This window comes from Chlamydotis macqueenii, chromosome 4 (assembly GCF_036417535.1).
Source record: "Chlamydotis macqueenii isolate bChlMac1 chromosome 4, bChlMac1.mat, whole genome shotgun sequence".
NCBI lineage: Eukaryota > Metazoa > Chordata > Aves > Otidiformes > Otididae > Chlamydotis > Chlamydotis macqueenii.
In genome coordinates, this window is record NC_141559.1 from 21,840,450 (window position 1) to 21,868,329 (window position 27,880).

General features: G+C 44.9%; 1 protein-coding gene across 1 annotated transcript in view; it reads left to right on the forward strand.

Moving 5' to 3' along the window:
- Nucleotides 1-27,880, forward strand: part of ADGRL3 (adhesion G protein-coupled receptor L3) — a 553,885-nt gene that overhangs the window by 378,258 nt on the left and 147,747 nt on the right. Inside the window, exon 7 of the mRNA XM_086746193.1 lies at nt 17,342-17,422. Coding sequence (XP_086602319.1) covers nt 17,342-17,422 — 81 coding nt within the window. The remainder of the gene's footprint in view (nt 1-17,341; nt 17,423-27,880) is intronic.

A 27,880-nucleotide genomic window follows, 5' to 3' on the forward strand; every position in this document is an offset into this window, starting at 1 on the left:
TGGACTTACTGCATTTTTACACCAAGGAAGAAACTGTGATTTAGCTACCTAGAGGGGGTCTAACAAGGAATATTCCCTGCCCTTTCTAGCTGGCGCTATAGCTATTTGTGGCTTTTTCATACTTTACCCTTTTCCGTAGTTCATAACTTTCCTCTGCAGGTGGCAAATGTTGGAAAATCTCAGCAGTCCTTGCTGAGGTGACCAGGGAGAGTCTTATGTTTGCTGATCATTGGGCAGGAAGATCAGTCATGCATCCTGCATTTTGCTTTGGGGGAAAAGGAGCGAGTGCACCAAGTGAATTACTGCGTGATTTATTTATTTGCAATTCTGGAATGGAATCTTTTATCTTCATAAATCTTGTGTTAGGATAGGAGTTGTAACTATGTCCAGTGGTGATATATTTGTCTTTATAAAAATCAACACCTTAACTGTGTATGGGGAGCAAACCTTTGTGTTTCACCCTAGCTGTATTTGATATCCAAAGTTAACTCAGATTGTCCAGTGTTTAATTACATACTAAGATGAAGCTGTGTATTTCATCTGTATTGCTAGATCCAAGGGCTGAGATTCAGCTTCAGGCTTGCATGGAGAGATTGGCATTTAGCAGGGAGTGCCTCATGTGCCAGATTTTGTGGTGGTTGGGTGCATCACACTAACAATAAAACCAGCAAGAGCAGCTGACATGTGCATGATATGGCTGAAGATGTCAAATGCCAGGAGTAGAGGCATGACGGAGACGTGGCCAGCAGAGCTAAATGTAAATATGGCCTTTTTTATGAGGCCATCATTTGTTGCAGAGCTAAGCACAGATGACTTTGGTTAAAAATTAGCCTTGGTGCCTTTCCAGGTTCTCTGTCTGAATGAGAGGCAGGGATGGATCCAGGCCCTGCATCTTCCTGAGCTGGGCTGAATTTCTTTCTGAATTTCCCTCTTTCCTGGGAGCATAGGCTTGCTTTTCTGCTGATGTCATGGGGCCCTCCTTCTACAACCGCAGTCTCTCCTGAATGCTTGGTTGCTTACTGTTTTCTAGCTAAATCATAATTTGCATCCTCAGACGGCCATGATATTTTCTCATTTCATTGCACCCCATAGTAAGCTAAGGTGATAACCTGCTCTTTTCTGTCCATCTTAGTGCGCTATTGATAGTATTTTAAATTGAATTCTGGACCTTTGGTCTGAAACAGGGAGATGTGGACCAGATCAAAAAGGGTTTGCTGATATCAAAGTGTGTCTACACAATCACTATCTGACAGCAGTCTATCCTTTGGTTATACATACTGATCAGTTCCAATGTCTCCAGTGCATTAATTTGTCTGTGACAATTTTCTTAGCTAAAATTTCAGCAGTAGGATTGCTGACCTCAAATGACCCTAATTTCTTCATCTTGGAGACCTCCTACTCAATAGGAGGTCGTTATAGATAAGATCAATGAAATTTTGGTAGATGATCATCAACTTGGGGAGATTATGATAGAATTGCTAAGTTCTCCATTGAAAATGTAAGATGCGTCAGTTCACTGAATTGCATTATTTTAGTTCAAAAAAGCATCTGAATGGGATTAATTTTATAAACAAGATTGAAGACGCTTACCAGCTTCTGATGGTGAGAGGGTAACACCAGATACCTGGTGCTCGTTTTCCCATCTCTCGCTTTTCACTCAGCTGCCCCTAGTACAGAAGCCTACCGACAAAAGAGAGAGGAGGTTGACACAGATGAGGATTGTTGCTGGCAGCTCATCTCTGTGTTGCAAATCCCTGTGTTGCATTAGAAATCACTGTAAAGTGTCAATTTTTGCCTCCCTGCGCAATGGCTTTTTACCCCAGGCTGGGGAGCGCTGGTCCATGGCTCACATGGAAAGGTGCAGCCCTGCTGAAGGCAGTGAAGTTGCAACTATTTGCATCATCTAAAGATTTGGCCATTTGTCTTGAAACTGGCTTATCATCTCTGCAACCTTAGGGCATGTTGCTCCTTGCTTGCTTAATTGCTCATTTAATCAAAACCTGACGTGCTGTTTCAAATATGATTTCTCCCGCTGAACAACTCAAGCTGTCGCAGCGTTTCTGTGCATGTGTCTGGGGTACGCCATGACTAGCTAAAATGTATGCCTCTAATTCATGGTGCCATGAATTCAAGCAGACTTGAGCTGCCCAGGCGCTGTGGCTGCTTAACGATGTTACCGTTCCCAGTTTACCATTAACCTCCTTGTGGGCGGTTATCCCCAACGGAGCTGGTAGGACAGAGCACATGAGTGCTCATCTGCTCCAGTGCAAAGTCCAGCAGCCTGACTTTGTTACCAGATCACCACCAGATCAGGCATCTGGGGCTATATTCTGCTTTCTTAATTTTCTAAATACTCCCCCAAAAAGACAAATTTTCACAAAGACAGGCTCTATGTTTTGGTCTCTGAAGTTAAACTTCAGAGGGCTGTCAACTCCAGTGACCATGGTGTTGAGCACAGTGATGGTTTTTCCAGTGCCTCAGCCCCTAGGATCTCAGGATTTTCAGTTCCGTTTAAAAGTACAAAAGTCTTCTTGCATTTCTAAGTAGAAAGAGAAGCTTCAAAACACAATTCCTGAAGACTTTGTGGCACAGCAAGGAAAAGCCTAAATCCATAATATTCACTATTTCTTGTGGGTTTTATTTGCTTTTGGCTTAAAAGTCCTAGAATGTAATGTCAGAATTTGGGGGTATCTCTCCTGACTTGTACGTGCTTGAGGTTGACAGTGACTTGTCTTCCCAGCATCAGCTTTTAAGCAATGTAATTTCAAGCACCTGGTAAACTGAGGATTTTTCACAGGTTAGTTTTTTCTCTGATTGTCCCAGGAGCTTCTAAGCTTGTTCCAGTCGTTTGTAACCTTTGTAATCAGCTTGACTGAGGTACCTTGGGAAAACCTGCTCCCTGACTCATCCAGCTTGTAAAGCAGAAAGTGTAGCTATCTGCCCTCAATCCACAGCACAGATATTTTGTTGCCCTCCACTTTTTCTTGCCATCACTCCTTTCTTTTTGTCTCACTCCTTAATAATCTTCTAGTGGTTTTTAAAGCTCTGGTTATCCTGAACAGAAAGCGGCCTTTTTGTGAAGTAACAGGCAGTTTGCAATCTGGCCTCTCATCTGTATGAAACTAATTGGATATTTTTGGCTGACTTCTTGCAATGGAGAAGCTTTCAGAGGACGTGCTCCCTGAACACAATGATACAGGATAGGACACCAGAGTTTCCAACCTGCTGTGAAGGTGAGCAAGTCTTGTCCTTTTTGTAGAAGCATCAGGGTTTATCTCTTTTTTTAAGGGACTTTTTTCCCCCCTTATTTACTGTCCCTCTTTGCTTCTATTTGATTTGCCTGGAAATAACAACAGCATGATTCCTCAAATCCAGTAACTTGAGAAGGATACTCCATCTCTCAATCATCCCTGGAGGGAAGGACAATGAAAGCTTGAACTCCTACACAAAGAAGTCACCTGTGCAAAAGAGTTTAAACTCACTTTGAAATGGTAGACTGGCACAGAGAGCAGCACAGCCACCTACCTCAGTGGTGTTCCCGCCATCTGCAGGGTCTGTGAAAAGGAGGTGGCCTTTCTGTTGAGGCTTGCCTAGGGTTCAGCTGGTTTGCTTAAGGACTGATGGCTGGTTTTAGAAAGGTACATTTATGCTGCTCTGAAGGTGTCACTGCCAGGTGGGGTCACAACTACTTCCACAGCAGAATACATATATATATTTTTTTAATCTCTTCTTTTTCTTATCTTTAAGCAGATTGTGCTGCTTCAAGAATCCTTCTGCAGCCAGTGAGCTTGTTTGTAATACAGGTTGCTGAAAGCAAAATACTATCTTCTATCAGATTCTTGTGTACACACGATTCTTGCTGTAGTGATCACTGAGCCATTCAACCAATGTTATTTCAGTTGAAACTATCATGTCAATCAGAGCTGGAATGGCCAGTATGATTGAGACTGCATATTCAGTCCCAAGGAACCAACCCAGAAATCATACTTCCCTTTGAGTGGCACCAAAGCCACTAAATGCTATTAGATATAACCCTAAACAAGAGGGATTAAACAGTTGCTCTGTCCTTTCCCTAATCCAGGGAAGACCAGCATGTGTCCATTCTGGGGTACTCATCAATAAGATAGTCATTACCATTGCTCAATGTGAAGCTACTTCTTTAAAAGTTGTGAGTCTCATGTCATTCAGATACCTAGTCAAAAATACTGGCATATCTTCTTCCTTGCTTGAGTCACAAGAGGGTAAAGAATGTCACTGACAGGCCAGATTGGCCAGAGAATTGAAGCTTGAGTTTGTCACTTCTTAGATCAGAAGATCATTTAAGAAACTCAAATGTAAGGTTAAATGTTAGGCTGTTAGAGGAAGTTTAGCTTGAGATGGTGATCAGGGCTAGCATATATGAATATGTTAATCTGTATGTTCATTAAAGCAACCAAGGGGCTGTAGCTCTAAAAGGGAAAAAATATTTCTCTTGCACTGAAATATTGGGTGGTTGTGTTTCAGAGGGGATGGAATATATGACTAAGGAAAATTTGAGTATTGTCTGTTGCAAAAGAAAATATTCAGAACTAAAGCTGTCTATTAATTTTATAGCAGCATATTTCACTGCAAAGAGCAGGAGTCTGAGGCAGAAGGGGTTGAAAGAGTCTTCAACTGGGCTGAAACACGCCACATTTTGTCTGTACTTTTCAGACCCCATGGTCTAATTTTCAGTCATGCTATATAGAATCATAGAATGGTTAGAGTTGGAAGGGACCTTCAAAGGTCAACTAGTCCAACCTCCCTGCAAGGAGCAGGGACATCCCCAACTAGATCAGGTTGCTCAGAGCCTCATCCATCCTCATCCAGCCTTCCAGGGATGGGGCATCCACCACCTCTCTGGGCAGCCTGTTCCAGTGTTCTACAACTTGCATTGTAAAAATTTTTTTCCTAATATCCAATCTAAATCTACCTCCCTCTATTTTAAACCATTACCCCTCGTCCTATCACAACAGCCTCTCCCCATCTTTCCTGTAGGCCCCCTTGAGGCACTGGAAGACCGCTGTAAGGTCTCCCCAGAGCCTCCTCTTCTCCAAGCTCAACAGCCCCAACTCTCTCAGCCTGTCCTCATAGGAGAGGTGCTCCAGCCCTCTGATCATCTTTGTGGCCCTCCTCTGGACCTTCTCCAACTAGTCCATATCCTTCTTATGTATGTCTCCTGTATTCCTTTTTGGGTCCAGACAGACACATCAGAAACAGTGTAGTGTAACGTGCCTCTTCCCCCTCCATGTATGCAGCTATATCAATGAGATCAGGAAATTTGGCAGTGCCTTGGGGCCCTTGCCCCAACACTGGAAAGACAGAGCAGTGCTCTTGCAGTCCTGTCTACTGCCCTTGCAGAGGACAGGCATCCAGCATGACTCATACAGTGTGAAGGAGGCTCGGATGAGAATTAATATGTATTATTCAAGAAGTACCAATCAGGATTGTATTGTTCCAGGCAGTGTGCAGACTTTTAATCAAAACTGTCATCCAAAGGCCTACAGTAACATCATGGGAACTGAGATAAGAATAATCCAGAAACACTTTTGAAGGACTTTAAAGAATTTAGGTTCCAAATACTGAGTATGTGATACTAAAAAGTTATATATGACCTTGTATCTGGTCTATAGAATTGTATTTAATGTATGGATGTGTTTTCTGCACAGTTATTTTAGAGTCAGTGGGCTTGTGCAGTTTCTGACCGATTGCAAACTTCTCAGTCCCTGGCCATGTAGAAAGAAATAAGTGTAGGAGAGCAGCATGAAGGGAACAAGTGGTGAAAACTCCTGTCATTCTTGCCTTCGTGAAATAATGAAAAGGGACATGATGAAGTTTATGAAGACCATAGTTGACTAAAATTGATAAGCTACAGACTTAAGATCTCTTTGAATCTATAAATTGGCAATTCTGCTGCATGAGTCTTTAAAAATAAGATTTTAAAAACTGGCCACATTGAGCATGGGTTACCCCAGCTGAGTTTATAGCAGGTAGGTAAAGAGGAAAAGTAAACAAACATCACCGTGTTTTGACACTTAGCTAGAAAAAACATGGAGAGAGACCCAACAAGCAAGACAGCAGTCATTGAGTTGTAAAGTTATGTTACGTGCAAAGGTGGAAAGAGCGCAAAACCAATGCAGCCCCAAATTGTTTTGTAAGACACTTTTGGACTGCTTGGCATTGTTTCACTGGATAGGACTGGGGATCTCTGGAGTTCCCAATCAAGACAATTAGATGCTCTTTTACTGACTGTGATAGGAGCACGCTTAATCTTTGCTATAAAGTGGTAAGAGTGCTCCCAGGATTTGACCATCAAAAATTGCATTGAAAATGCAAATGCAGAAAGGTTACAGATATATTCACAGCTAGGGACAAAGTTTAAAAATGCTTAGATTTAGGTGGCTTTGGACCGAGGAAGAAGGAGGTGATTCCTAATGATTATTGAAAAGAAATCCCACTAAGACTTTCTTTGGAAAAGAATCCAGCAGCTTGCCTGTTTTTGACATTGGAGATAAGCGCAGGCCTATAAGCATTGCCTCCTGTGCTGTTGCTGTCTGCACCCAAAACGTGTTGACTCTGCCCTTGCCAACAGTCAGAAAGTCCATATGCAGTTGCTACATGTGAGTTAGGGAAACTGTTGTATTCAGTTCCATCTGTATGCAATGGGGAGATACAAGAGACTTTTGAGACCTTCCTCTTACTCTCACAGGTTTCTCCATCCAGCTAGGTTAATGATGAACAGTATAGCAAAAGTAGGTGATCTCCTCTCTTCTCCCCCTTTTCTGAGATTGAACTGAAAACATGGATTCTTTAGCAGGCTTTTGATTGAGAGAGAAAACATGAAAACAGAGAGGAAGTCTGTCAGAGTTGGATCAGTTTGCCCAAACAGCTCAGTTTTTTGGCTGACAGCATTTTAGCACTCAGAGGGGAGTTGTCAAAATCTCTCTATGGGCAGTCGTGTCCTTCATGCTCTTGGCATACCTTATAGTGTCTCAAAAAGAAAGAAAGAAGTAAAGAAAAAATAAGAAAGAAGATGAGGTGGCTTAGCTTACTGTTCTTTTAGGTCATGGAGAAAATATTCACCCTTGTTTCATTTCTTCATCAAATAATGTAGTGTTAATCTTGTTTACTGCTTGATCACTTGCTTTGCGATGGAGCCTTTGCCCTCTTGCAGGGACCCTGCACCATAGCTTTAGCTTGGCAGCAGGCTGGAAGCAGAGCCAGGCAGGCTGTACTGTCTCAAGGCTTCCATTGCACATCAAAAGAAATGATTAATGAAGTTAGAGTTCACTGACCTGCTCAAAAAACAAATTACTCATCTCTTTGCACTTCCTTATTGAAAGCGGTTGATAAAAATACTTGTAATGAAGAAGACTACTTTAATGCTTTATTGTCTGTTAGTCCTTTCTGGGCTGCTGTCACAGTGAGGAATATTCACAGAAACTCATGGAAGATAGGAGTTAAGGTCTGCGTGGTATGTGATCATGTGGCTATGGAAGGTGGAGTTCATTAAGCTGAACAAGAGGATGCACGTCAAGTGCCAGAGAAGCAGGCTTGTGCACTGAAATTGTTTCTTGGAGGCTTGCAATCACGAGTTCCTGGAGAGAGACTTACCTGACATAGAAGGTGAGTGAAGGTGAGGTCTCACCTACTCAAGAGGTGGCAGAGGAGAAAGAGAGAATCACAGCAGAGGTACAGGCAGTACCAGGGAGGTCTGACGTGGGGATGGAGACCATGCTACTCAAGCAGAGATAAGAGGCTGGAAAATAAAGGCGGAATTGGAGGGGACATCTGCTATAGGCTGTCACAAATGGAGGAAAGTGAGAGTGACAAAGTCTTGGACCACATCTCACAAGATTTGAAACCACAAGACACTTCAATTACCATCTCCACGCTGTTGACTCACAGATCTACCTGTCTGCTTTGGATGTGTCTCCTACCACGTAATTCAGCATCTCAGCTGATTTCTCTTACAACCCCCCCAGATGCTTTGCCACTGAAATTTAAGCTCAACAGGGCAAGAGCTACTGCCTGATTCCTTCCTTTCCCCTGCTTCTCCTCCTTCTGCATAAGTAAGAGCGGCACAAGTAATAGAAAGACAGGACTGCGTCCCAGGCTCTGCCTGCGAGGAGTGAGTGTGCTGTAATGCATTTGGCTTTCGTTAAAACCCTTGACCTGGAGCTGTGAGATGTAGCTCTCTAAATTATGCTGGCAGGTGGATGAAAAGCTGTCTGAAAGGTGCTGAAGAAAGGATGCAACTGGTGGGAGTCTCCCTGGGGCAAGGAGAGAGCCTGCTGTGAGGATGAAGGGGAAGTCCAGATACAACAGCACTACTGTTCTCAGATGCAGTTTTATGTTACGGTTAAACTGATAGCTATCCCTAGCGCACCCTTGGATCTTTTATGTCTGCCATTTCCTTCGCACCAGATCTAGCACTGCCGCCACAGCAGCCTGAGTTGGTTCTGTTCATTGAGCCAGTGGAAAACTAGTAATTATTTTTTTGGGTGGATTGTTTTTCATCAGATTAGCTCTAGCTTGCTCTGTGCTTGCATTAATTGCCAGATCTGCTGTAAGGGGGGGAATGGAAATGCCTGGCCACATCCCAAGGGAGGGAAGACCACTGTGAAATGGGTTAGCTATAACATGAAGCTGCACCCTTGGTTAGGAGTGCCTAGCTAAGAGAGATGGAGGAGACAAGAAACGTTGGCAAGAAACTATTGTGAGACCACAGCAGCAAAAAGTAGGACCTAAAGGAGCAGAGGCAGGAGGAAAAGAGCAAGGACTGGGGAAAAAATAAGGCAGAAACATCTCGGGGGGGAGGCAGCAGGATTCCTCCCCCTCAAGAAAGGGAAATCAAAGATGAGGCAGCCCCAAGGAGATACGTTTCAGGACAACATAAGGAACAATTTTGCCTCTGCAGGAGATGGGCTGGATGGCTTTGGCTAGGTTCCCTGCCAAAAGCGCTTCCTAACTTCTCCATCTCAAGTCTTTTCAGCCTCATCTAAGGCTGAACAGGCTTGGCTTGACCTAGTAAGGCAGTTGGAAATGTCCCGTTTGACTTCTGGGACAAGAGCAGAGTAAGGATGGCAGAAGCTGGCACAGCACTCTTCAGAGAGTATCAGATTAAATCTTTGAGATGTGGACAAGAAAACCTCCCTGGGCTTCGCTGTATTCACCATTGCTAAACTCACTCTGGGTTGCTTATGGTTACCAATATTCATCATCTGCCCCAGGGCCCTGAGAACTGCATTGCTCCAAATCCATCCATCTCCTCTGCACCAAAATCCCTCTCCTCTTCTCTGTTTTCCAGTCCAGGTGACTGGTAAATTGTAGTTCATAGCACAGCAAGCACATCTGGGAGGGGAAGAATAATATTGTGTGTCATGTTTCTTTAGCCTGCCATGCAAGCTTTCAGGGAGCAAAGCTCAAAAAATGTGCAGCCCTGCAGGTCAGGTCTCTGCCTTGGGCACTGCGGAAAGCCAGACCTGGATACGGCCTTTCTCCGTGTGCTGCTGTATGGGGGGAAGATAGGAGATCTTTAACATTGTTTTAATTATAACAGCATATGTGAAATATTTCCTGGGATTTTTCTTCTTCTTCTTCTTCTTCCCTCCTGGCCCTTGCACCAGGCTCTCATACTGCAGGGTAAATTCTGGAACATGCACTGGAGGATGCAGAGCATCGCTGGAGCCAACGTGCTGCTAAATCAAATGTTTTAGTTCTTAACAGAGGGATGAGGTTCATCAAAACACAAATCACAATGTTTGCACAGCAAAATGAGGAATCTCAGTGTGACTTTAAGAAGCTTCTTCACCTCAGACTTCAACTGGGGCATGAGTTTCTGAGTCCTAAATGCTCCTTTCAAAATATGCAGCTGCCACTAGTGAAAAGCCTCCAATTTCTTCAACTGCTGTAACACTCAGGCAGTTTTTAACCCATTCCTTTGGCATTATTTTTTGCCTTTTTTTTTTGCCTGTAGTTCAAACCTAGCCTAGGCCTTCTCGGGTAATGGCTGTCACATGAGGGACAGTTTGGTCATCAAAAAAAAGGCCATTTTTATTTCTTTCCTCTCATGGTTAAGGCTATTGTTTGTTGTGACAGATTCAATGCAGGAATAGAACATCTTTGGAAAAGACTAGTCCATTTTATCATGCTGTCTGCTTACACAAGCACACTGCCAGGTGCTGCTTTTGGATTTACATTTACTCTAAAACATGAGATGTGTGTGTGACAAGGTCTTAGCCAAATGTTTCCACAGCTCGCTTGTCTCCCTGCATCCTTGATAGAGCTTTCTTCCTCGAGTTCAAGGTTTTCTTCACATTTGGCAGCCCCCATGGCTGAGCCTGCAAGTTGCTTTGGTCAATACTAGGGAACTCGACCGCAGCATGGGACAGGGAGATAAGAACCCATCTCCTGCTTCTTATCTGCAAATTGGTTCCTTGTGAGTTTTGCTGTTGACTCTTGTCTTTGGAAGGCAGAGAAGCAAAATGCACATCTCAAAGCAGGTTTCTAGTACAAGAGAAAAAAAGCAAAAAAAAAAGCACCAGTCCTGTGTCTCCTACACTCAGACTTTAAATTACACCTGTAAGATAAGATCCATAAGCACATAATATTGACATTTTAAAGTGCTGTTATTGTATACATTTGATGACACTTCAAAACAATGTATAGCTAAACAACATAAAGAGTTGCAACATTATCAGTTTGCTCCTGTCAAGAACAGTATGGGAGAAGAAACCTTTGCTTCTTACGCTGGCTTTGCACAGGAGCTCTCTCCTCGACATGGATTGTAGACTCTCTGTCATGCCTGTTGAGGCTGCTGTTTTCGGTAACCTCCATTTCAAGAAGGAAGCCGTGACCAGGAGCCAGCGGTCCCTCTGCATGCAGCCATGCTTGCAGGTACCCTGCTTTTCCTGCTGCAGTTTCCTTAAGCTCGCGGTGGTTCCAGGTACGAAATACAAGAGGCAGAATGGCAAAAGAGCAGAGATAATGTAGTCGAAGAGCGCCCTTTGGAAAAGAAGGTTTTCTTGTATTCAGAGGCATGCACGGCTTCAAGGGAAGGACAGGGAAATAACCCTGGGAGGGAGAGAAGTAGAGGGAGCGGATGAGTTACTGATACCCTAAGGAGTTAAAAGGGCAATGAAAGATGAAAGAGATGTACAGATGAAAGAGAAATACGCCATAAACATCCATGAATAAATGAAGCGGTGGACAGAATCAGTACCAACTCTGACATGTCTGAGGTAGGGAATGGCTTTATAAAAGCTTTATTTAAAGAGAATTTAAAGAGAAAGCTTTTAATGCAAAATGGAAAAGGGTGGGCAGTGAGGAGGTTATATTTTGTAAAGATAGTCATTGATGAAAGACAGAAAAAAAGGCTTGCCAGGAGAAGTCTGAATATATGCCGAGTAATAGATCTGAATGAAATTTGTTTAATGGCGTGTCAGAAGAGTTTGTTAGCAAACCTACCAGCTTTTTAATTTAGCTTTCCATATATTTTTATATATGCGTACATATTATGGAGTTCAAAAAGATTTAGGAGTGGAGAAAAAAGGACCAGAAAAAAATGTACTAATTTTGGAAATGAAAGAGGATGAGAGTGAAATTGCAGTCCAATAAAGTGGTATGTAGTCTTCACTTAGATAATAAATTAGATTTCTTTTAAAATCCCGTTAACAGTTAGAGGGTTACAGAAATGTAGATGAAAATTAATGTTATTTTTTACAGATGAGATCATCACAGACAAACTGGACGTCTTTTAAAAATGGAATTTTTCAGTTACATGGAAAAAAAGGCCACAGTGTCTAAAGTATACTTTCTCTGTAAAGATATTACTAAAATTGTTGGTATGTTTTACAAAACTTTTCTATAGAATATTCATTGTACCTACTATGTCTCCATTCCATTGTTATTAAAAAAAAATATGATGTGAAGAACTAAAATCAAAGGCTTGGTGTGCGCTTTCACAGTTATTAACTTAACTCATTAGTGATTCAAGTGAGTGCACAAACAGAATGAGAGATTAAGTCCATGGAGGTGGCTGCGTTTGGAGGTGCTGACAACAAAGGACATAGGAGAGACAGAGCATGGGAGCACCAGCTCATCAGAGATACCAACATAAAATTAAATTAAATGAAATACTAGCTAAGCTGTCTAAGAAGGATCTTGAGCACTGGTGAGCCCGCGGAAGACAAAAACATACCAAAAGAGACTGGAAAATGGGTGGAAAACTGAGGAAGAGATGCAATCCAACATAGTAGTGCACCTTGAGACAAATAGTTTGAAGCATGTTTGTTTAAAATATGTATCTCGTGGTGGCTTCTCATTTCTGCTGCTGGAGTTGGGTCAGACACAGGGGAGAACTGCAATTCAGGTGCAAGACTGTCCATGCCCACCACAGTACTGTGGGCACTTAGCAAAGGAGCAGTAGGGAAAAGTGAGGACCAGTCATTCTGGTGATTTTAGTTATCTTCATGGCATTGCCAGTGCCAGAGCTTTCGGAGGCAAGTCATCAGATGTTTAGGAGGTCTCTCATCAGATGTTTAGGAGGTCTCTCATCAGGTGTTTGTAAAAGGCTTATTTTTAGTCTGGTGAATGTTTATGTTCTTTCTCTTTGCTTTTGGCGATTTGAATCTTCCAGTCTATTCAGGTTTTCTCTGTAACGGTGCACAGTAAAATCTCAGGAAGAAAATGAGCAAGAGCCAGGCAGAAAGGTTTCCTGCATACATACGTGGTGATATGAGTTGTTCGCTAGAAAAATCAAATATCACGGGCACTGGAAACTCAGCACAGAGTCAGGAGGGAGGTCTGCCCTGTTAGGTGTTACAAACAGTGTATATGTTTCCGAAAAGGACTGAAGGAAAGTGTTTTTAATAGCTAAACAGATGAGACTGCTTCTTCCCTTGATTAGGCCATGCATTCAGAGTTGGGTTTTTTTTCTGTAGTTTTATATTGTGGCATCTCTAGATGACTAAATCACTTTGGGGAAGATTTTTGAAGGTGTATGGATGTTTATTTTCTGTCTGTGAGCATCCACATCTGTTTAAAATTTTTTTTTAAATGAAATCCCTTAGGCCAAGCTATTATATATCCTTCAGTCCTCACACAACATTGTCTTTGCTCTTCTAAGTTACTGGCTTTTTTAAACGTGTTGCATCTCTCATGTGTTGTACCTGAAAATAGTGGCCAGCCAGGCACTTTTTCTAATCCACGGACATCTCCTCCATTTCCTCTACCTGAGGAAGGCCATGTCACAAGTTAGACTTTCAAGGTTGTATCTATATTTCACTCCCAAAATTGCTGCTACCAAATGTGTTTCTTTTCCCATTACTACCATGTGCCCATATGGCCTGGCTACTATGGATGCCATATGTCTGTCCTCATTGAGAGAGGCAGTGTGAGCAGAAGAAAGGAAGTTTGTGGCTGTCCATGTCATGTTTGCTGTTTGCCCCACCTGGGATGATTTTGACATCTATGCAGTGTTGACTAGACCTGATTTCTTATGGTATACAAAAAAAAAGCAGATAAGGACTGACCCACAGTTGTCTGCCAGCGTTAGCCTTTGTTACCTGTTGCTTCTCCTGCCCTGCTCCTGCGACTCATGGGGACCTATGGCCATCGGCCATGTCGGTGGCCACACCTCGCCAGTAAGAGGAATAATGGAAACAGAGCCCAACCTTAGCTATTAGATATGAAATTGGCAACTTCATTGCAAGTTACTTTGATGATTATGTTTGATTGCTATTTACTTTTTTTACCTGGGAGCCAGCTGCAGAAACACCAGATGGTTATAGTCAGGGTGGGATTTGGAGAAGGCCGTGCAAGCTGTTACGTATAAGGCATGCCCAACTTCCCATCAGCAATGGAGACATCTTGACCTTTGGTATTTTGTCAGAAGCTGACTTTTATTTTGTTTTTTTTTTTTTTTTTTTTAAATAACTAAAAACTAAGCCACCTATTTAAAGAGGTACAGTTATTTTTGGAGGGTCCTGCAAAATTCAGGGAGGATCTGACAGCAGCCATTGTGTCTCCTATAGGCATAGGTACCAGGCCAATATAGGTTAGCTTGTGGGCAGCTCTTCAGGTTGAGGAGCAGTCAGTCAAATAGGCTTACGGGTTAATGGATGTGTGGGTACAAATGAAAGCCTGACAGCTGGAAAGATGGTCATGCAGGCAAGGGAGAGCATATCCTGCTGCCCAGTGCTGCACTGTTGTCAGCTCAGACTCAACATGCAGAAAAAATAGCTGAAGGGACTAAGTGATTTAGAGAGGGAGATGTTGAGTATTTCTACCATCTCTTTTTTTTGAGACTTTCACATTCCCCTTTTTAAGTGTTTCTCTGAAGTAGCTGTAAATGGGGTAAGTTGGAGTCATTCATTCCTAGAGCTGAGACTTGAAGTAAGCATCTGAAACTGCAAAATTCACACAAAAGGGACTGAGAATTGGCATCACTTGGCAAAATTTATCCTGTCGGTCATTGCAACCGACTTGAGCTGCACCAGCAATACCAGCCTCAAATTCTTGCATAGGTCCATTGTGTAAAATTGTATTTTTTAAAGGAATTGGTGGCAAAACTTGTAATAGTTAAAGATAGAAAGACCGTTGCTCTGATCCTGTAGTTTGGCCTCCTGAGTTAGTTTCCTCAATGTGCTTGTGTACCAGCCCCATTGTTAGGGCTTGCTTCTGGCACTGCCCCCCCACCCCTCCCCGCCCTTGCCCAACTTCCCTCAACCCTCTCAGATGTCACCATTGCCAATAATAATAAAACGAAAGAAAAAATGTGATTCTGTTGATTAACAAGAAGATTTGTAAGGTATCTTGATTCTGAGTGTATAATTGAGGCCGCAGATAGCTGTGGAGAGCCTTTGTTCCTCATGTAGAAAGACTGTGATGAGCCTGAAGAGCAACTAAGCTGCCATTCATGCCCAGAAAATGAAGCATAATTGTTTGCATTGCTTATTTGTAGAGAGAATATTAAAACCCAAAATTTTATTTATTAGCAGTGCAAGAAAGGTACAGTCTAACAGAAGTCAAGTTTGATGGTTTTTTTGGAAGTAGTGTGTCTTGTATCAGCAGCAAATAGATAAAAGCTTTCTGTAACTTGTTTCATTTATCACGAGAGAGCATTTGATGCTACTGCTTTCTCCATATTAGGTAAAAGCTTTTATAAAACATTCATAAACTTCCATAGTTATTACTGAATTGTAATGAATGTCTAAAGAAACTTGTAGATGTTTTGTAGTCTTTTATATACTGTGCATGTATCTTCTTTACTCCAGCCTAGCCCTTTAAGCCTTCAGAATCATTCTTTTTTGTATTTGGGATCACTCGGTCCCAAGAAGACTATTAAAAAAAAATGAGTACCATATGCTAGCAATGTGCCCATAGGGAAATAAAGCCCAGCCTTCTGGGCTGCATTAGGCAGAGCATTGCCAGCAAGTCAGGGGAGGTGATCCTGCCCCTTTGCTCAGCACTGATGAGACGTACCTGGGTGTTGGGTCCAGTGCTGGGCTACCCAGTACAAGAGAGACAGGGACTTACTGGAGCCAGTCCTAAAAAAGGGCCATAATGGTGATTAAGGGATTGAAGCATCTATATGTGAGGAGAGGCTGAGAGAGCTGGGACTGTCCAGGAGATCTTACTGATGTGTTTAAGTATCTGAGGGGGGGAAATAAAGAAGATGGAGCCAGGCTCTTCTTAGAGGCATGCAGTGTCAGGACAAGAGGCACAAATTGAAATATAGGAAATTACACTTAAACCTAAGAAAAAGTGCATTTTTTTTTTCCTATGAGTGTGGCCAAGCACTGGTATAGATTGCCCAGAGATGTTGCAGAGCTTCCGTTCTATGAGTTACTAAAAATCAGACTGGCCACTTGCCATGGGCTCTTGTTGCCCTTGGGCTGGACTAGGTGATTTCCAGAGCTCCTTGCCAAGCTCAGCTGTTTTGCGTCTCTGTGGTATCTTTGATGCAGCAAATGGGGAACCTGTCCTATGTTTATAAGGGCACTGATCCTGCACATTGAACAGCTTGGAGTGAGAGCAAATTGTCTGCCTGTTTCTGCTACAGAACCGAGCAGCTATTAAATGATGACTTGTGCTCACTAATGACATCAAATGGATTTTTAACATGTAAACAAGAAGGGGAAAGCGGGGTAAGTTGGGTTTGCCTGAAGCAGATTTTCATATTAAAGCACTTAAAAGCAAATATAGAATTTATGATATGTCAGTAGATTTTAAACCTGAATAACATTCAGTTGTTGTAATGGCTAATAATGCAAATTATCTGAGTCAGCCTTGGTGTAAAATGGAAAATATAACCTGCCCATTCAGACACACTTCCCCCCCCACCCCTTTTTCCATTAATATTTTATCCCCCTGAAGAGATGTTTTGAACATATTATGTGCACGAGCATACTGCGCTTGTGGTATTCCTGGATGTCATTACAAAAAAGCTCGAAGACTATATCACTGCTCTGCTGCCTGTGACGCTAGCTTGGAAATTGCTTGGAGCAACAACAGCAAGTGTCAACAGGGAGCCATATTAATTATTTGGAATGTGTCTCATAAGAGGAATCAACTGCTTTTATTGCAGCACAAATATTACTTGAAACAGGAAGGTTACTCTAACTGTTATCATAATCTATGTGTCATTAACTTTCCATGTTTAGAAAAAGAGATTAACAACCCTGTAAATTGTTACAGTAAATAGATGAATTATAACAGCATGTTTTTATTATAAATAGAAGTTTCTCGATAGTTACCTGCAAATTACTGTAGAGTAATTGAGTTTTTAGCAACTGGGAAACTGCTTTGCAGTGTTGGGAACCAAAAAGTTTCCACCCAGTGAAAGCAGTGCTGAACTCCGTAAACTGATATCTGCATCTTCTGCAGGTGGGAAAAACAGATGCAGTTGTACTTCATACCACACTTCCTTTAAAAATTGCTTTGACATGGAAATACTTGCTTCCTTCTTAGTGTGACATCAGCAGATTGAATGGGCTTGTGTGAAATCGGTTGTCTTCTGAGGCATATAGCCTTTTAAGAGAACATAGTGCAAAATGTATGTGATAGAAGTAAAGCACGTATAACAAGATCAACATAGTACCCATGTCTGCATGGAAAAAGCAAAAAAGAAATGGAAGTGTTTTCAACTTTTCATCAGAGGTCTCCACAAAATGGAAGTTCATTGTGAAAAATACACAGTAGAACAAAATACTTGCAAACTTGTTTTGAATCCAGTGCCATAAAAATGATGTATGTTTTATTATAGCCCTGATAGATCTCTGTAGGAAACAGCAGAACTAAAACACTTATTTATCCACAGGGCAGGCTCACCATGGGCAGGTTTCCTACATTGCTCCACCAATCCACTTTGATTCGGATCTGGAGAGACCGCCATCCAGGGGTGAGTCAGTGACACAGTCTCCATGCACGTGCATTGCAAACCATCCGTAGGTGTGAGTGCATATCATTCATTTGTTCATAGAGACTCCATGGTAAAGTTACCACCCTCCATTCCAGAACACTCTCGAGAGCAAATTAATTCCCATGGGAGAGTTGTATAAGAGATGACCATGTCCCATGTGCCCATTAGGTAGCGTTGAACATACCATCTTGTCCACAAGATATTTTGCTCTTCCCACTAGTTTACTTCTGCAGGGAGAGGTATACCTTAGGTCCTACCTTCTGCCTTCCTCCTTTCATTCCTAATAGCAGCACACAGGCACACGGGGCTGGCAGCAGGATGCAAAACGACAGATTTCAGCTACCCCTCGGGTGAGTAAAGGTACAGAAGTGGTCATGTGGTGGTTCAGGCCTGAATTCAATCCACGTTGCCATTACTCAAGGTTTTTTTCTAGAGTCAGTCAAGAGTCAGGTTCACTCTAGAGGATGACTCAAATTTTAGGTGAGCTGATTGCCCTTGGGAGCAATGCTATTAGCTGCTACATATGTAGTGAGTTCAGAATAGCCTTGCTAAGATAGGTGCCTCTCTTGAATGGTGCAAATAAAGTGATAGGAATGTGAGCCCTTGATTTCTCTGCCCCATTTGGAGGATCGTCCCCTAACTGTGTTGTGATGAATCCTCAGTGTTTGCCACTGTGGCTTGGGGAAATGGGCTTGGCCCCAGAGCAAGCATATGTGCTGATGCAGACTTCTTACAGCTCCCTTTGCTCCTTTTAGTTAGGTTGTCCATATTCAGGTAGGATATCAAAATGACCAGCTTGTCCTTCTTGGAATGGATAATAGCAAAGCTAAAATCAAACAAGTATATGGAGGGATTTCTTGATCAGTTCCAGAAATGTGCATGAACACCAAACACAGGGAATATTGTGGAAGAAGAGAAGAGGAGGAAGAGGACAGCTGAAGTGTGTTAACATGGAGATGCCCTGTAGCTTAGGTTTGTGTTTTTTCCTTTCACCGTCTCTCCAAAGGGTGCTATATTGGCAGAAAGGGTACAGGGTTGCCCTTTGTAGTGATTGTCGCCATTCTGCCCCAACACTGTAATGCTGCGAGTATGTGTTTGTGTGCACGTGTTTCTCTAAGTGCTTGCAATTGAAAAATGCAACATGTTAATGCAAGATTAATCTAGACAGGCACATTGTCATTATGTAATATGAAGAAAGCTGTCTTCTAAGTCTCACTTTGTTATCCATGTCTAATACTCTGGGAGACAGAAGACCCTTTGTCTCGGTGAATTGCAGCTGCAAACCCTGCTCTTCAAAATGGCCCAACGACTTTGTGGGCTCAATGAAAACATACTGAATGCTCTTGCCATGAAAGGCTCCCTTAGTTTTGAATCAGCATGCATGTGGCTAGATCTGTAACTTGATTGAGTAAACATTTGCTGTTTTTTTTTCCCTTTGGAAGTCTGAATGTATGTTTTCTTAGCTGATGCGGTAACAAAAACTAAGGAATTTACTCTTGCTGCACAGAGGCAGCCTCAGCACTATTATTCCTTGGTGGTTCCTCTTGCATCTCTGCAAAGTGGAACCATGTGCTGGGTGGTGGAGCTTGGATGTGAGGATGCTGGATTCACAGTCCTCTCTCTAAGTCTGGTCTTGTGAGTTGGACTGGTCACTTACAATCTCCTGACAACCTACAACCTCCATTCAGCTTTGAGTGAACTACCCTGATATTTCACACATGCATTTGAGATCATCAGCTTCTTCTAAGCCACTTGAAAACCTCCAGCTCTGCAGTAAAATTTACTACCTTTCTTTTTTAGTAGAGCACTCCAGTAAGGCAGAGCCAGTTGTGATTTCCAGGACCTTCTTGCTGAAGTCTGTCTTTGATGTTGGATGCGATGATTCAGAGCTTACTTAGAATAAGTCAATGTAAATCCTTGCTGTGGGGTCTGGAGCAGCCTATGGAAGACTCAAGAATGCTGGACAGCAGCAGCCAAAGAATCTGTGCCTTACTTTCTCCAAGATAAAAGAGCTAAAGACTTAGAAAAATCTTCTGTGATCTGCTGTTCTTGAGGGCATAGCTACCTCTGCAAGATGAATGGCACTGCCACTAGGAGCAGGGCAAAGTGGGTCAGGCAGAACAGTTGCAGCCCTTGCAGAGAAGGTAAAATGGAGTTTATTCAAGATAAACTGCTACATTAACTACTTCCACTGTGGCCTCCACTCCACCAGTTGAGACATCTTAAAGAAAGGGCTGCTTAGGGTGGAAGGACTGATGTTACTGCTGCTACACTCTGGTAGAAAGACTCAAATCGCCTTGTGTAACTAATAGAAGTGAGCCAAGGAGTCAACCAGCTCTGAAGGCATCAGTCTATTAGCTGGTGACTAGTGGGTGTTAAAAGCATAGTAATTGCTACTGTCTCCTGGGGGAAGAGCAAGGCTTTCCTCTCACCCTGGGATCTGGGACATGTAGGTCTACTTACATGTCTGCTGCCTCATTTTCAGCCTCAGTGACCAAAATCCATTAGAGTGTTGTAATAATATTTTTTTCTTCCTAAGTGTGTGATGGTTAAGAAGTTTTTTTCTTTGGCTGCGTTTTCTGACACCCTGGGACGTGCTCAGGTCATGTTCCAAGATTCATCCCATAATCACAAGAGTCTTTTCAAACATAGGAGGCAAAAACACCTCTGTCCTGAAGCTCTTGTTCATCCTTCACATTTCCAGTAGCTGGAACTCTCAAAAGAGCAGCATTATGACAGTTGTCATAAACCACTAATGCTTTTCACTGTTGCTTTGATACTCTTCCTTTCCCTTCTGCATTCCCCCTCTCACTGAGCTGAACACCAGGTGCCGGTCAATGTTGTACCTAACAGTGGCAGAAAGAAAAAGTCATTGTACAATTTTAATTGTAATAAATTGAAATAGAGCCGAGGTAGGGATATAAAAGCATCTTTCCTTCCCATATTATTAAAAAATGATACAGCTTTAGTGCTCCTGTGGGTCTATGCAGTTGCAATTCTCAGCTGGCAGATTTATTTGTAACTGCCACCTCCTTCTCCTTTTTAAAAATTTTATCACTGGTGACATTTACACACATTGTTTATGCATGCAGGGCATTTTTACCTGCCTTTCAGAGTCCTGATGCTAGTAGTGAATAAAGTATAAACTCCAGTAGTTTACTAGTACATTAGTGTCATCGTGCATTTCAGGGTAATTACTCTGAGCCACTGCTCTCTACAGTAACACAGTAATGACACTGTAAATCACTTAATAGAAATGAGGCTCTGAATCAGCATTTTTTATCAAGACATTTCTTATTCACCACCCACTTTTTGATTTGGAGGTCTTTTAAAATTAGGTCCATATATGAAGCAATGTTAACCATTATTTTTACACCTTCTCTCAATCTAATGATCCAGATGAGATTACATGATTTTTATGCAACTGTTTACACCATCCATAGGCAGAATAATTCCGGGGGTAGCTGAGATCTCAGGTTGTGATCTTGTAGACTGAAGATTAAACTTGTATTTAAAAATGGATCACTGGTTACTGACAATAGTAAGGAGTTTCACAGATGAGGGTGATGCTGATACTCTGGCTTAGAAAGGGATTTTATGGAATTATCTTATATAGCAATAAATTGAACTTAATGCTTGTACTCCAATTCTGCCAGGTACTAAAACACAGCAAATAACTGAATTAAACTCACTGAATCTACATGCTAAAACTACTTATAAAGCTTTATAGAAGCAGATTTTAATGTATATGTGGGATCATATTAAACATGAAATATATGCTTCACATTTAAGGCTAGGCTGGGAGGCTGAGGAGCTCTCCTGCCCTGTTAAGCTAGCGTTCTGCAAACATTTCTTTCAAAGTTGAAGCTCAGGGAGTAGTTATCTTGGTGACTGATGACATAAATTGATAAGCAAAACCATCTATTGGTCCCCAGTTCTAGAAATAAATAGCCAATAAAGGAGGAATGGGAGGTTCTCACCCTTCTGTGCAGATTTCTCTAGCCAGGGAGGTTGTTTTGGCCCTAGTTAAGGGTTTTCCTTTTTCCTGTATGCCTCAGTTGTGAGGTCCAGCCTCTGTAGACACAGAATCTCTTCCTGTAGGGAACTCTATGGGGCAGTATGTCAGGGAGACAGCCAGAGGTTTTGCTGGTTTTTCCCCTTTTCTTCTCCAACTCAGTGACCTGTCCCTTTGTGCTTTCTTCTTTCAAAGGCTGAATCCATTCCGCCATTTTTCTCCCCTTTTGCATTTGCGGATTCTGAGGGAAAACCATTTCTGAACATCAGAAGCACTGCAAAATCTTATTACCAAAAATAGAGCAAGTTTTTGGATGCACACATTCTCAGTCTCTCTTTTTTATCTCCCAAAGGTCCCAGAAAGGGTTGATGGCTTTGCAGATAGAATCATAGAATGGTTAGGGTTGGAAGGGACCTTCAAAGGTCATCTAGTCCAACCCCCCTGCAAGGAGCAGGGACAGCCCCAACTAGATCAGGTTGCTCAGAGCCTCATCCAGCCTGGCCTTGAACGTTTCCAGGGCCTTCCACCACCTCTCTGGGCAACCTGTTCCAGTGTTCTTTAACTTGCATTGTAAAACATTTTTTCCTAATTTCCAATCTAAATCTACTCCCCACTATTTTAAAACCATTACTCCTTGTCCTATTGCAACAGGCCCTACTAAACAGCATCTCCCCATCTTTCTTATAGGCCCCCTTGAGGTACTGGAAGACCGCTATCAGGTCTCCCCGGAGCCTTCTCTTCTCCAGGCTGAACAGCCCCAACTCTCTCAGCCTGTCCTCATAAGAGAGGTGCACCAGCCCTTTTATCATCTTTGTGGCCTTCCTCTGGACCTTCTCCAACTGGTCCATGTCCTTCTTGTGTTGGGGGCTCCAGAACTGGACACAGTACTCCAGGTGGGGTCTCACCAGGGTAGAGTAGAGGGGGAGAATCACCTCCCTCGACCTGCTGGCCACGCTCCTCTTGATGCAGGCCAGGATGTGGTTGGCCTTCTGGGCCGCAAGGGCGCATTGCCTGCTCATGTTAAGCTTCTCGTCCACCAGCACTCCCAAGTCCTTCTCCTCAGGGCTGCTCTCAATCCATTCTCTGCCCAGCCTGTATTTGTGCCTGGGATTGCCATGACCCAGGTGCAGGACCTTGCACTTGGCCTGGTTGAACTTCATGAGGCTGGCACGGGCCCACCTCTCCAGCCTGTCAAGGTCCCTCTGGATGGCATCCCTCCCTTCCAGCGTGTCGACGGCACCACACAGCTTGGTGTTGTCGGCAAACTTGCTGAGGGTGCACTCTATCCCACTGTCCATGTCGCCCACAAAGATGTTGAACAGGGCTGGGCCCAGCACGGACCCCTGAGGGACGCCTCTCGTGACCAGTCTCCACATGGACATTGAGCCATTAAGCACTACTCTCTGAGTGCGGCCATCCAGCCAACTCCTTATTCACCAAGTGGTCCGTCCATCAAACCCTGTCTCTAGTTTAGAGAGAAGGATGTCGTGCGGAACAGTGTCAAAAGCTTTGCACAAGTCCAGGTAGATGATGTCAGTTGCTCGTCCCTTGTCCACCAATGCCGTAACCCTGTCATAGAAAGCTGCCAAACTGGTCAGGCACGATCTGCCCTTGGTGAAGCCATGTTGGCTGTCACCAACCATCTCCTTGCTCTCCATGTGCCTTAGCATGGTTCCCAGGAGAATCTGCTCCATGACCTTGCCAGGCACAGAGGTGAGGCTGACCGGCCTGTAGTTACCCGGGTCTTCCTTATTCCCCTTTTTAAAAATTGGGGTTATGTTCCCTCTCTTTCAGTCATCAGGGACCTCACCAGACCGCCACGACTTCTCAAATACGATGGCCTGTGGCTTGGCAACTTCATCTGCCAGTTCCCTCAGGACCCACGGATGGATCTTATCAGGTCCCATGGACTTGTGCACCTTTAAATTCCTCAGATGATCCCAAACCTGCTCTTCGAGTACAGTGGGCGGTTCTTCATCCTCGCAGTCCCTGCTTGCACCTTCTACAGCTTCGGTGGTGGGACAAGAACTCTTGTTGGTGAAGACTGAGGCAAAAAAGTCATTGAGAACCTCAGCCTTCTCCATGTCCTGGGTAACCAGGACACCAGTTCCCTTCCGGAGGGGGCCTACATTTTCCCTGGACTTTCTTTTGTCCCCTACGTACCTATAAAAGCTCTTCTTGTTGCATTTTATATCCCTGGCCAGATTCAGTTCTGCCAGGGCTTTGGCCTTCCTCATCTGATCCCTGGCCACTCGCACAGCCTCTTTGTAGACCTCCCAGGCTACCTGTCTCCATTTCCCTGCCTCCTTTTTAACTTTCAGTTGGTCCAGGAGCTCCTTGCTCATCCACACCAGCCTCCTGGCCTTTTTGCCCGACTTGTTCTTCATTGGGATGCACCTCTGCTGAGCTTGGAGGAGGTGCTCCTTGAATACAGACCAACTTTCCTGGGCCCCTCTTCCCTCCAGGGCCGCCTCCTGTGGCACTTGGCCCATCAGGTCCCTGAAGAGACCAAAGTCTGCCCTCTTGAAGTCTAGGGCAGAGAGCTTGCCATGTAGTTTCCTCGCTGCCCCATGGATCTTGAACTCTGCCATGTCGTGGTCGCTGCAGCCAAGGCTGTCCTTTAGTTTCACATCCCTCCCTGTTGGTGAGCACAAGGTCGAGCATGGCACCCCTCCTTGTCGGCTTCTCTATGGCCTGCAGGAGGAAGTTGTCGTCCACGCATTCCAGGAACCTCCTGGACTGCCTGTGCCCTGCCGTGTTGTCTCTCCAACAGATGTCAGGGTGATTGAAGTCCCCCATGAGGACCAGGGCTTGTGACCATGAGGCTGCTCCTATCTGGCTATAAAGCACTTCGTCTGCTCTGTCTTCTTGGCCAGGCGGCCTATAACAGACCCCCACTGTAACGTCCCCTGTCCGTCCCCATCCTCTAATCTTGACCCATAAGCTCTCTGTCAGCTCCTCCTCCATCCCCAGGCGGAGCTCCAGCCGGTTGCTGATGTAGAGAGCAACACCCCCTCCTTGTCTCCCCTCCCTGTCTTTTCTAAAAAGCCTATACCCCTCCATGTTGATGCTCCAGTCATATGTGTCATCCCACCACGTCTCCGTGATGCCAACGAGGTCGTAGCCCTGCTCGTGTGCAAGCATCTCCAGCTCTTCCTGTTTATTCCCCATGCTGCGTGCATTGGTATAGAGACACTTCAGCTGGGCCCCCGACAAAGCCGACTTGCTGGCTGGAGCGACAGGGGTGCTATTGCACCGCAGTTTAGGTTCATTTGCACTTATCTGTGATCCTTCCTCAGCTTCTGGACCCTCGGTGCTGGCACTGGCGCCATGCTGACAGCAGTGGGCTGAACTGTGCTCCCCCTCCCCCAGCAACACTAGTTTAAAGCCCTCCGGACGAGCCTGGCAAGTCTTTGTCCAAACACACTCTTCCCCCTCTTGGTTAGGTGCACGCCGTCCGCCCCTAGCAGCCCGGGCTTCTCAAAGCACGCCCCGTGGTCTAGATACCCAAAGCCCTGGCTGTAGCACCACTCCCTGAGCCACGAGTTAACCTGCCAGATACGTCTGGCCCTTTCAGGTCCCTGCCCTTCGACTGGGAGGACTGACGAGAATACCACCTGCACCCCAGAGCCTTTGACTGTTGAACTCAGAGCCCTGAAATCCCTTTTGATGTTTTTTTGACTGCTGCCAGCTGTGTCGCTGGCCCCCACATGAAACACCAGCAGTGGATAATAGTCTGTGGGCCGTATGAGGCTAGGTAGTCTCTCGGTGACATCCCTGATACGAGCCCCCGGGAGACAGCATACCTCCCGAGAGAGCGCATCGGGGCGGCAGATGGGTGCCTCCGTACCTGTCAGGAGGGAGTCACCCACTACTGCCACTCCTCTCTTTTTCTTGGTAGCGCTAGTTATTACACGAGCCGGGCGCGCTACCTCGCACTGCTCCCGTGCCTCCCCCGAGGTGCTGGGTCTCACTTCTTCAGTCTGCAGAGCAGCAAAGCGGTTCTGCAGGGGCACCTCGGGGTTCTGGGGAAGCCGCTTCTTCTTCCTCCTGCGCCTTGCCCTTGCAGCTTTCCATTCAGTGGCATCTTCTGCCTGCTTGCTTACGTCGTGTGTCACTGGGGGGGGGGTGATTGGTTCACTGGGTGCTGCGGTTCCGGTGCAGCCTGTGCCTGGAACCAAGTATCCAGCTCCCTCTCAGCCTCCCTGATGTCCCGCAGCCTCCTGACCGCCTCCTGCAGCTCAGCCACCTGCCGCAGGAGCTCCTCCACCCGGGCACACCTTCTGCAGCCAGGGCTGCCGCCTGCCCCTGCCCCGGGAGTAGGGTCCAGGCTCTGCCTGCAGCCCGAGGTCTGCACCGCAGCCTCCCCCCTCGGCTGCTCCGTCTGCACGGAGGCATCGACCGCCGCAGGGGGTGCCGGTGCAGGCCTCCCGGCCGGAGGGGCAGCCTTTGTTCTCAGGCGGGTGTTGGCCATGTCGCCCTGAGCGGCGTGAATCACCAAGTGCCCCGGGGCGGCGCCCTTCCTGCGCAAACTGCCGCGCCACGCCCTGTTCGCTCCCTAGGCCCCGCTTTACCCGGGGAGAGGGGCCGGGCCGCCGGTGCCCCCTGGCTCCGCCCACGTCTCGTCAGCCGCTCTCGCGCGAGCTGCGGGCTCCTGGCGCCTCGCTCCGCTCCCCGCTGAGCTTCCCTGCCTCGGGAATCCCCTGGCTGCGCTGTGCTGTGCCGCGCCGCTGCGAATCGTGCCGGCTCCGAAGCTGTTGCCTCGGCGACTGATGATGTGGGAGGATCTGACAGGCAGGCTCATTGCACAGCCCCGGTCCTCCTTCCCAGCTGCAGAGAGAGGGGAGCACTAGGCAGGAAGGCCCAATGGCATTCGTTGCCTTATTTCAAGCTGATACATGGGGGTCACACATCCCATGCTCACCAGGCCCTGAGACACCAGCTGTCCTGCCTCTCCCTTGCCAGGTCCAGTGTAATGAGAGAGGTGCTGTTTCGGAGTCCCTGCTCTGAGCTGATGGTGGCCAGGCACCTCTGTTTCCAGGCTTTTTCATTTTCTGTTTGAGTCCCTCTGGGAAAGCCACTCCCTCAGCTCAAGAGTCCTTTATAGTGTTGCTCTACTTCTCTCTGAGATCTCACTTTTACTTATCCTGCTCCTTCCCTTTGGAGTTAGTTACAGCTATATGTTTCCAGTTTCTTGAGGTGATATTATTTTCCTGCTGTCCTTCAGGCAGGAGAGTCCAAAAGAGAGGCTAATTTGATGCCTTTAAGCAAAGAGAGGACCATATACTGAATGCTGGTTGGGATCTCACATGCTTGGGACCCTTATTCCCTTTTCCCTATGCAATACTGGGATGCTATAGAGTGTCCTGCTCTTCTGTCATGTACAGGATTTTCTTCTTTGCTTTTGCTCAGCCTTTGTTCCAATCATGACTATTCTCAGGGCTTCCCCTTTGTGATTGTCCTAGCCCGCCAGAAGATCTCACTCCTTCTGACATGGGGTGTGGGTGCTCATTGCAGTAAGCTAGCTACACACATACAACATTTTCTCATTCCATGTAGCTTTTCAGGCAAGCAGAGTATGAGGCTTGCAGGTAACTGGTGTTGCACCAGTTGGATGGGAAATGACTGTTCACGATACCTGCATGGTCAACGGAGAGGTTTTGCAATGACTACAAGCTTCATGTGTATTGTGAGATTCCAGCTGCCTTGTTTTAAAGAGGTCTGTACAGATTTGTTTGTTGGCTTGCTTTGCTGTTTGTTTATTTTTTGTTTGAACTCTGATTTTGTTGTGCTGAGCAGACTCGTTTAAAGCCCTCGGCCTCCAGGTTGGAGATGAGTCTTCAAACAGCTCAGCATGGTGATGGCAGTGTGGTAGAAGTGGATGCAGGAATGCATTGCCAGGTACGGAGCTCATCTGTGTTGTGAAGATGGTAGAGGGATGAGGTCTGATATAAGGATGTAATGCTTTATCCAGAGCTCTCAGAAAATCTATTGTTGTGGCTTAGATCCATACCAAAACGTCCACCTTCCTAGACTACATTGATTTTCCTGAAGCAGACAGCTGGTGTGAACATGGGCCATACTCCATATTTGTTAATTCCTCATTAGGTATCATGAGTGGTGGTTAATAGTATCATAACAGAAGTAGCCAGAGCTCCTAAAAATCTTGCAGCCAGCCTGCAGTCCTCCTGTTTTCTTGTTGTCATCAGTGAGGTCCTGCTTTACATCCTGTAGCTACCCATAGCCAGAAAAAGTTAATTGCATGCCATTCACCATTTTCTTTTTTACTATGGTGTTGAACTGTTTCTCTTATTTCTTTGGAATGTGTGTTTTCATTGCAGAGGAGCACCTCAGGGCATTGCTGTTTATTTATAAGATAACAGCGTTTACTCTAGCTGGAGCTAACAAAGTATCTCAAGCAG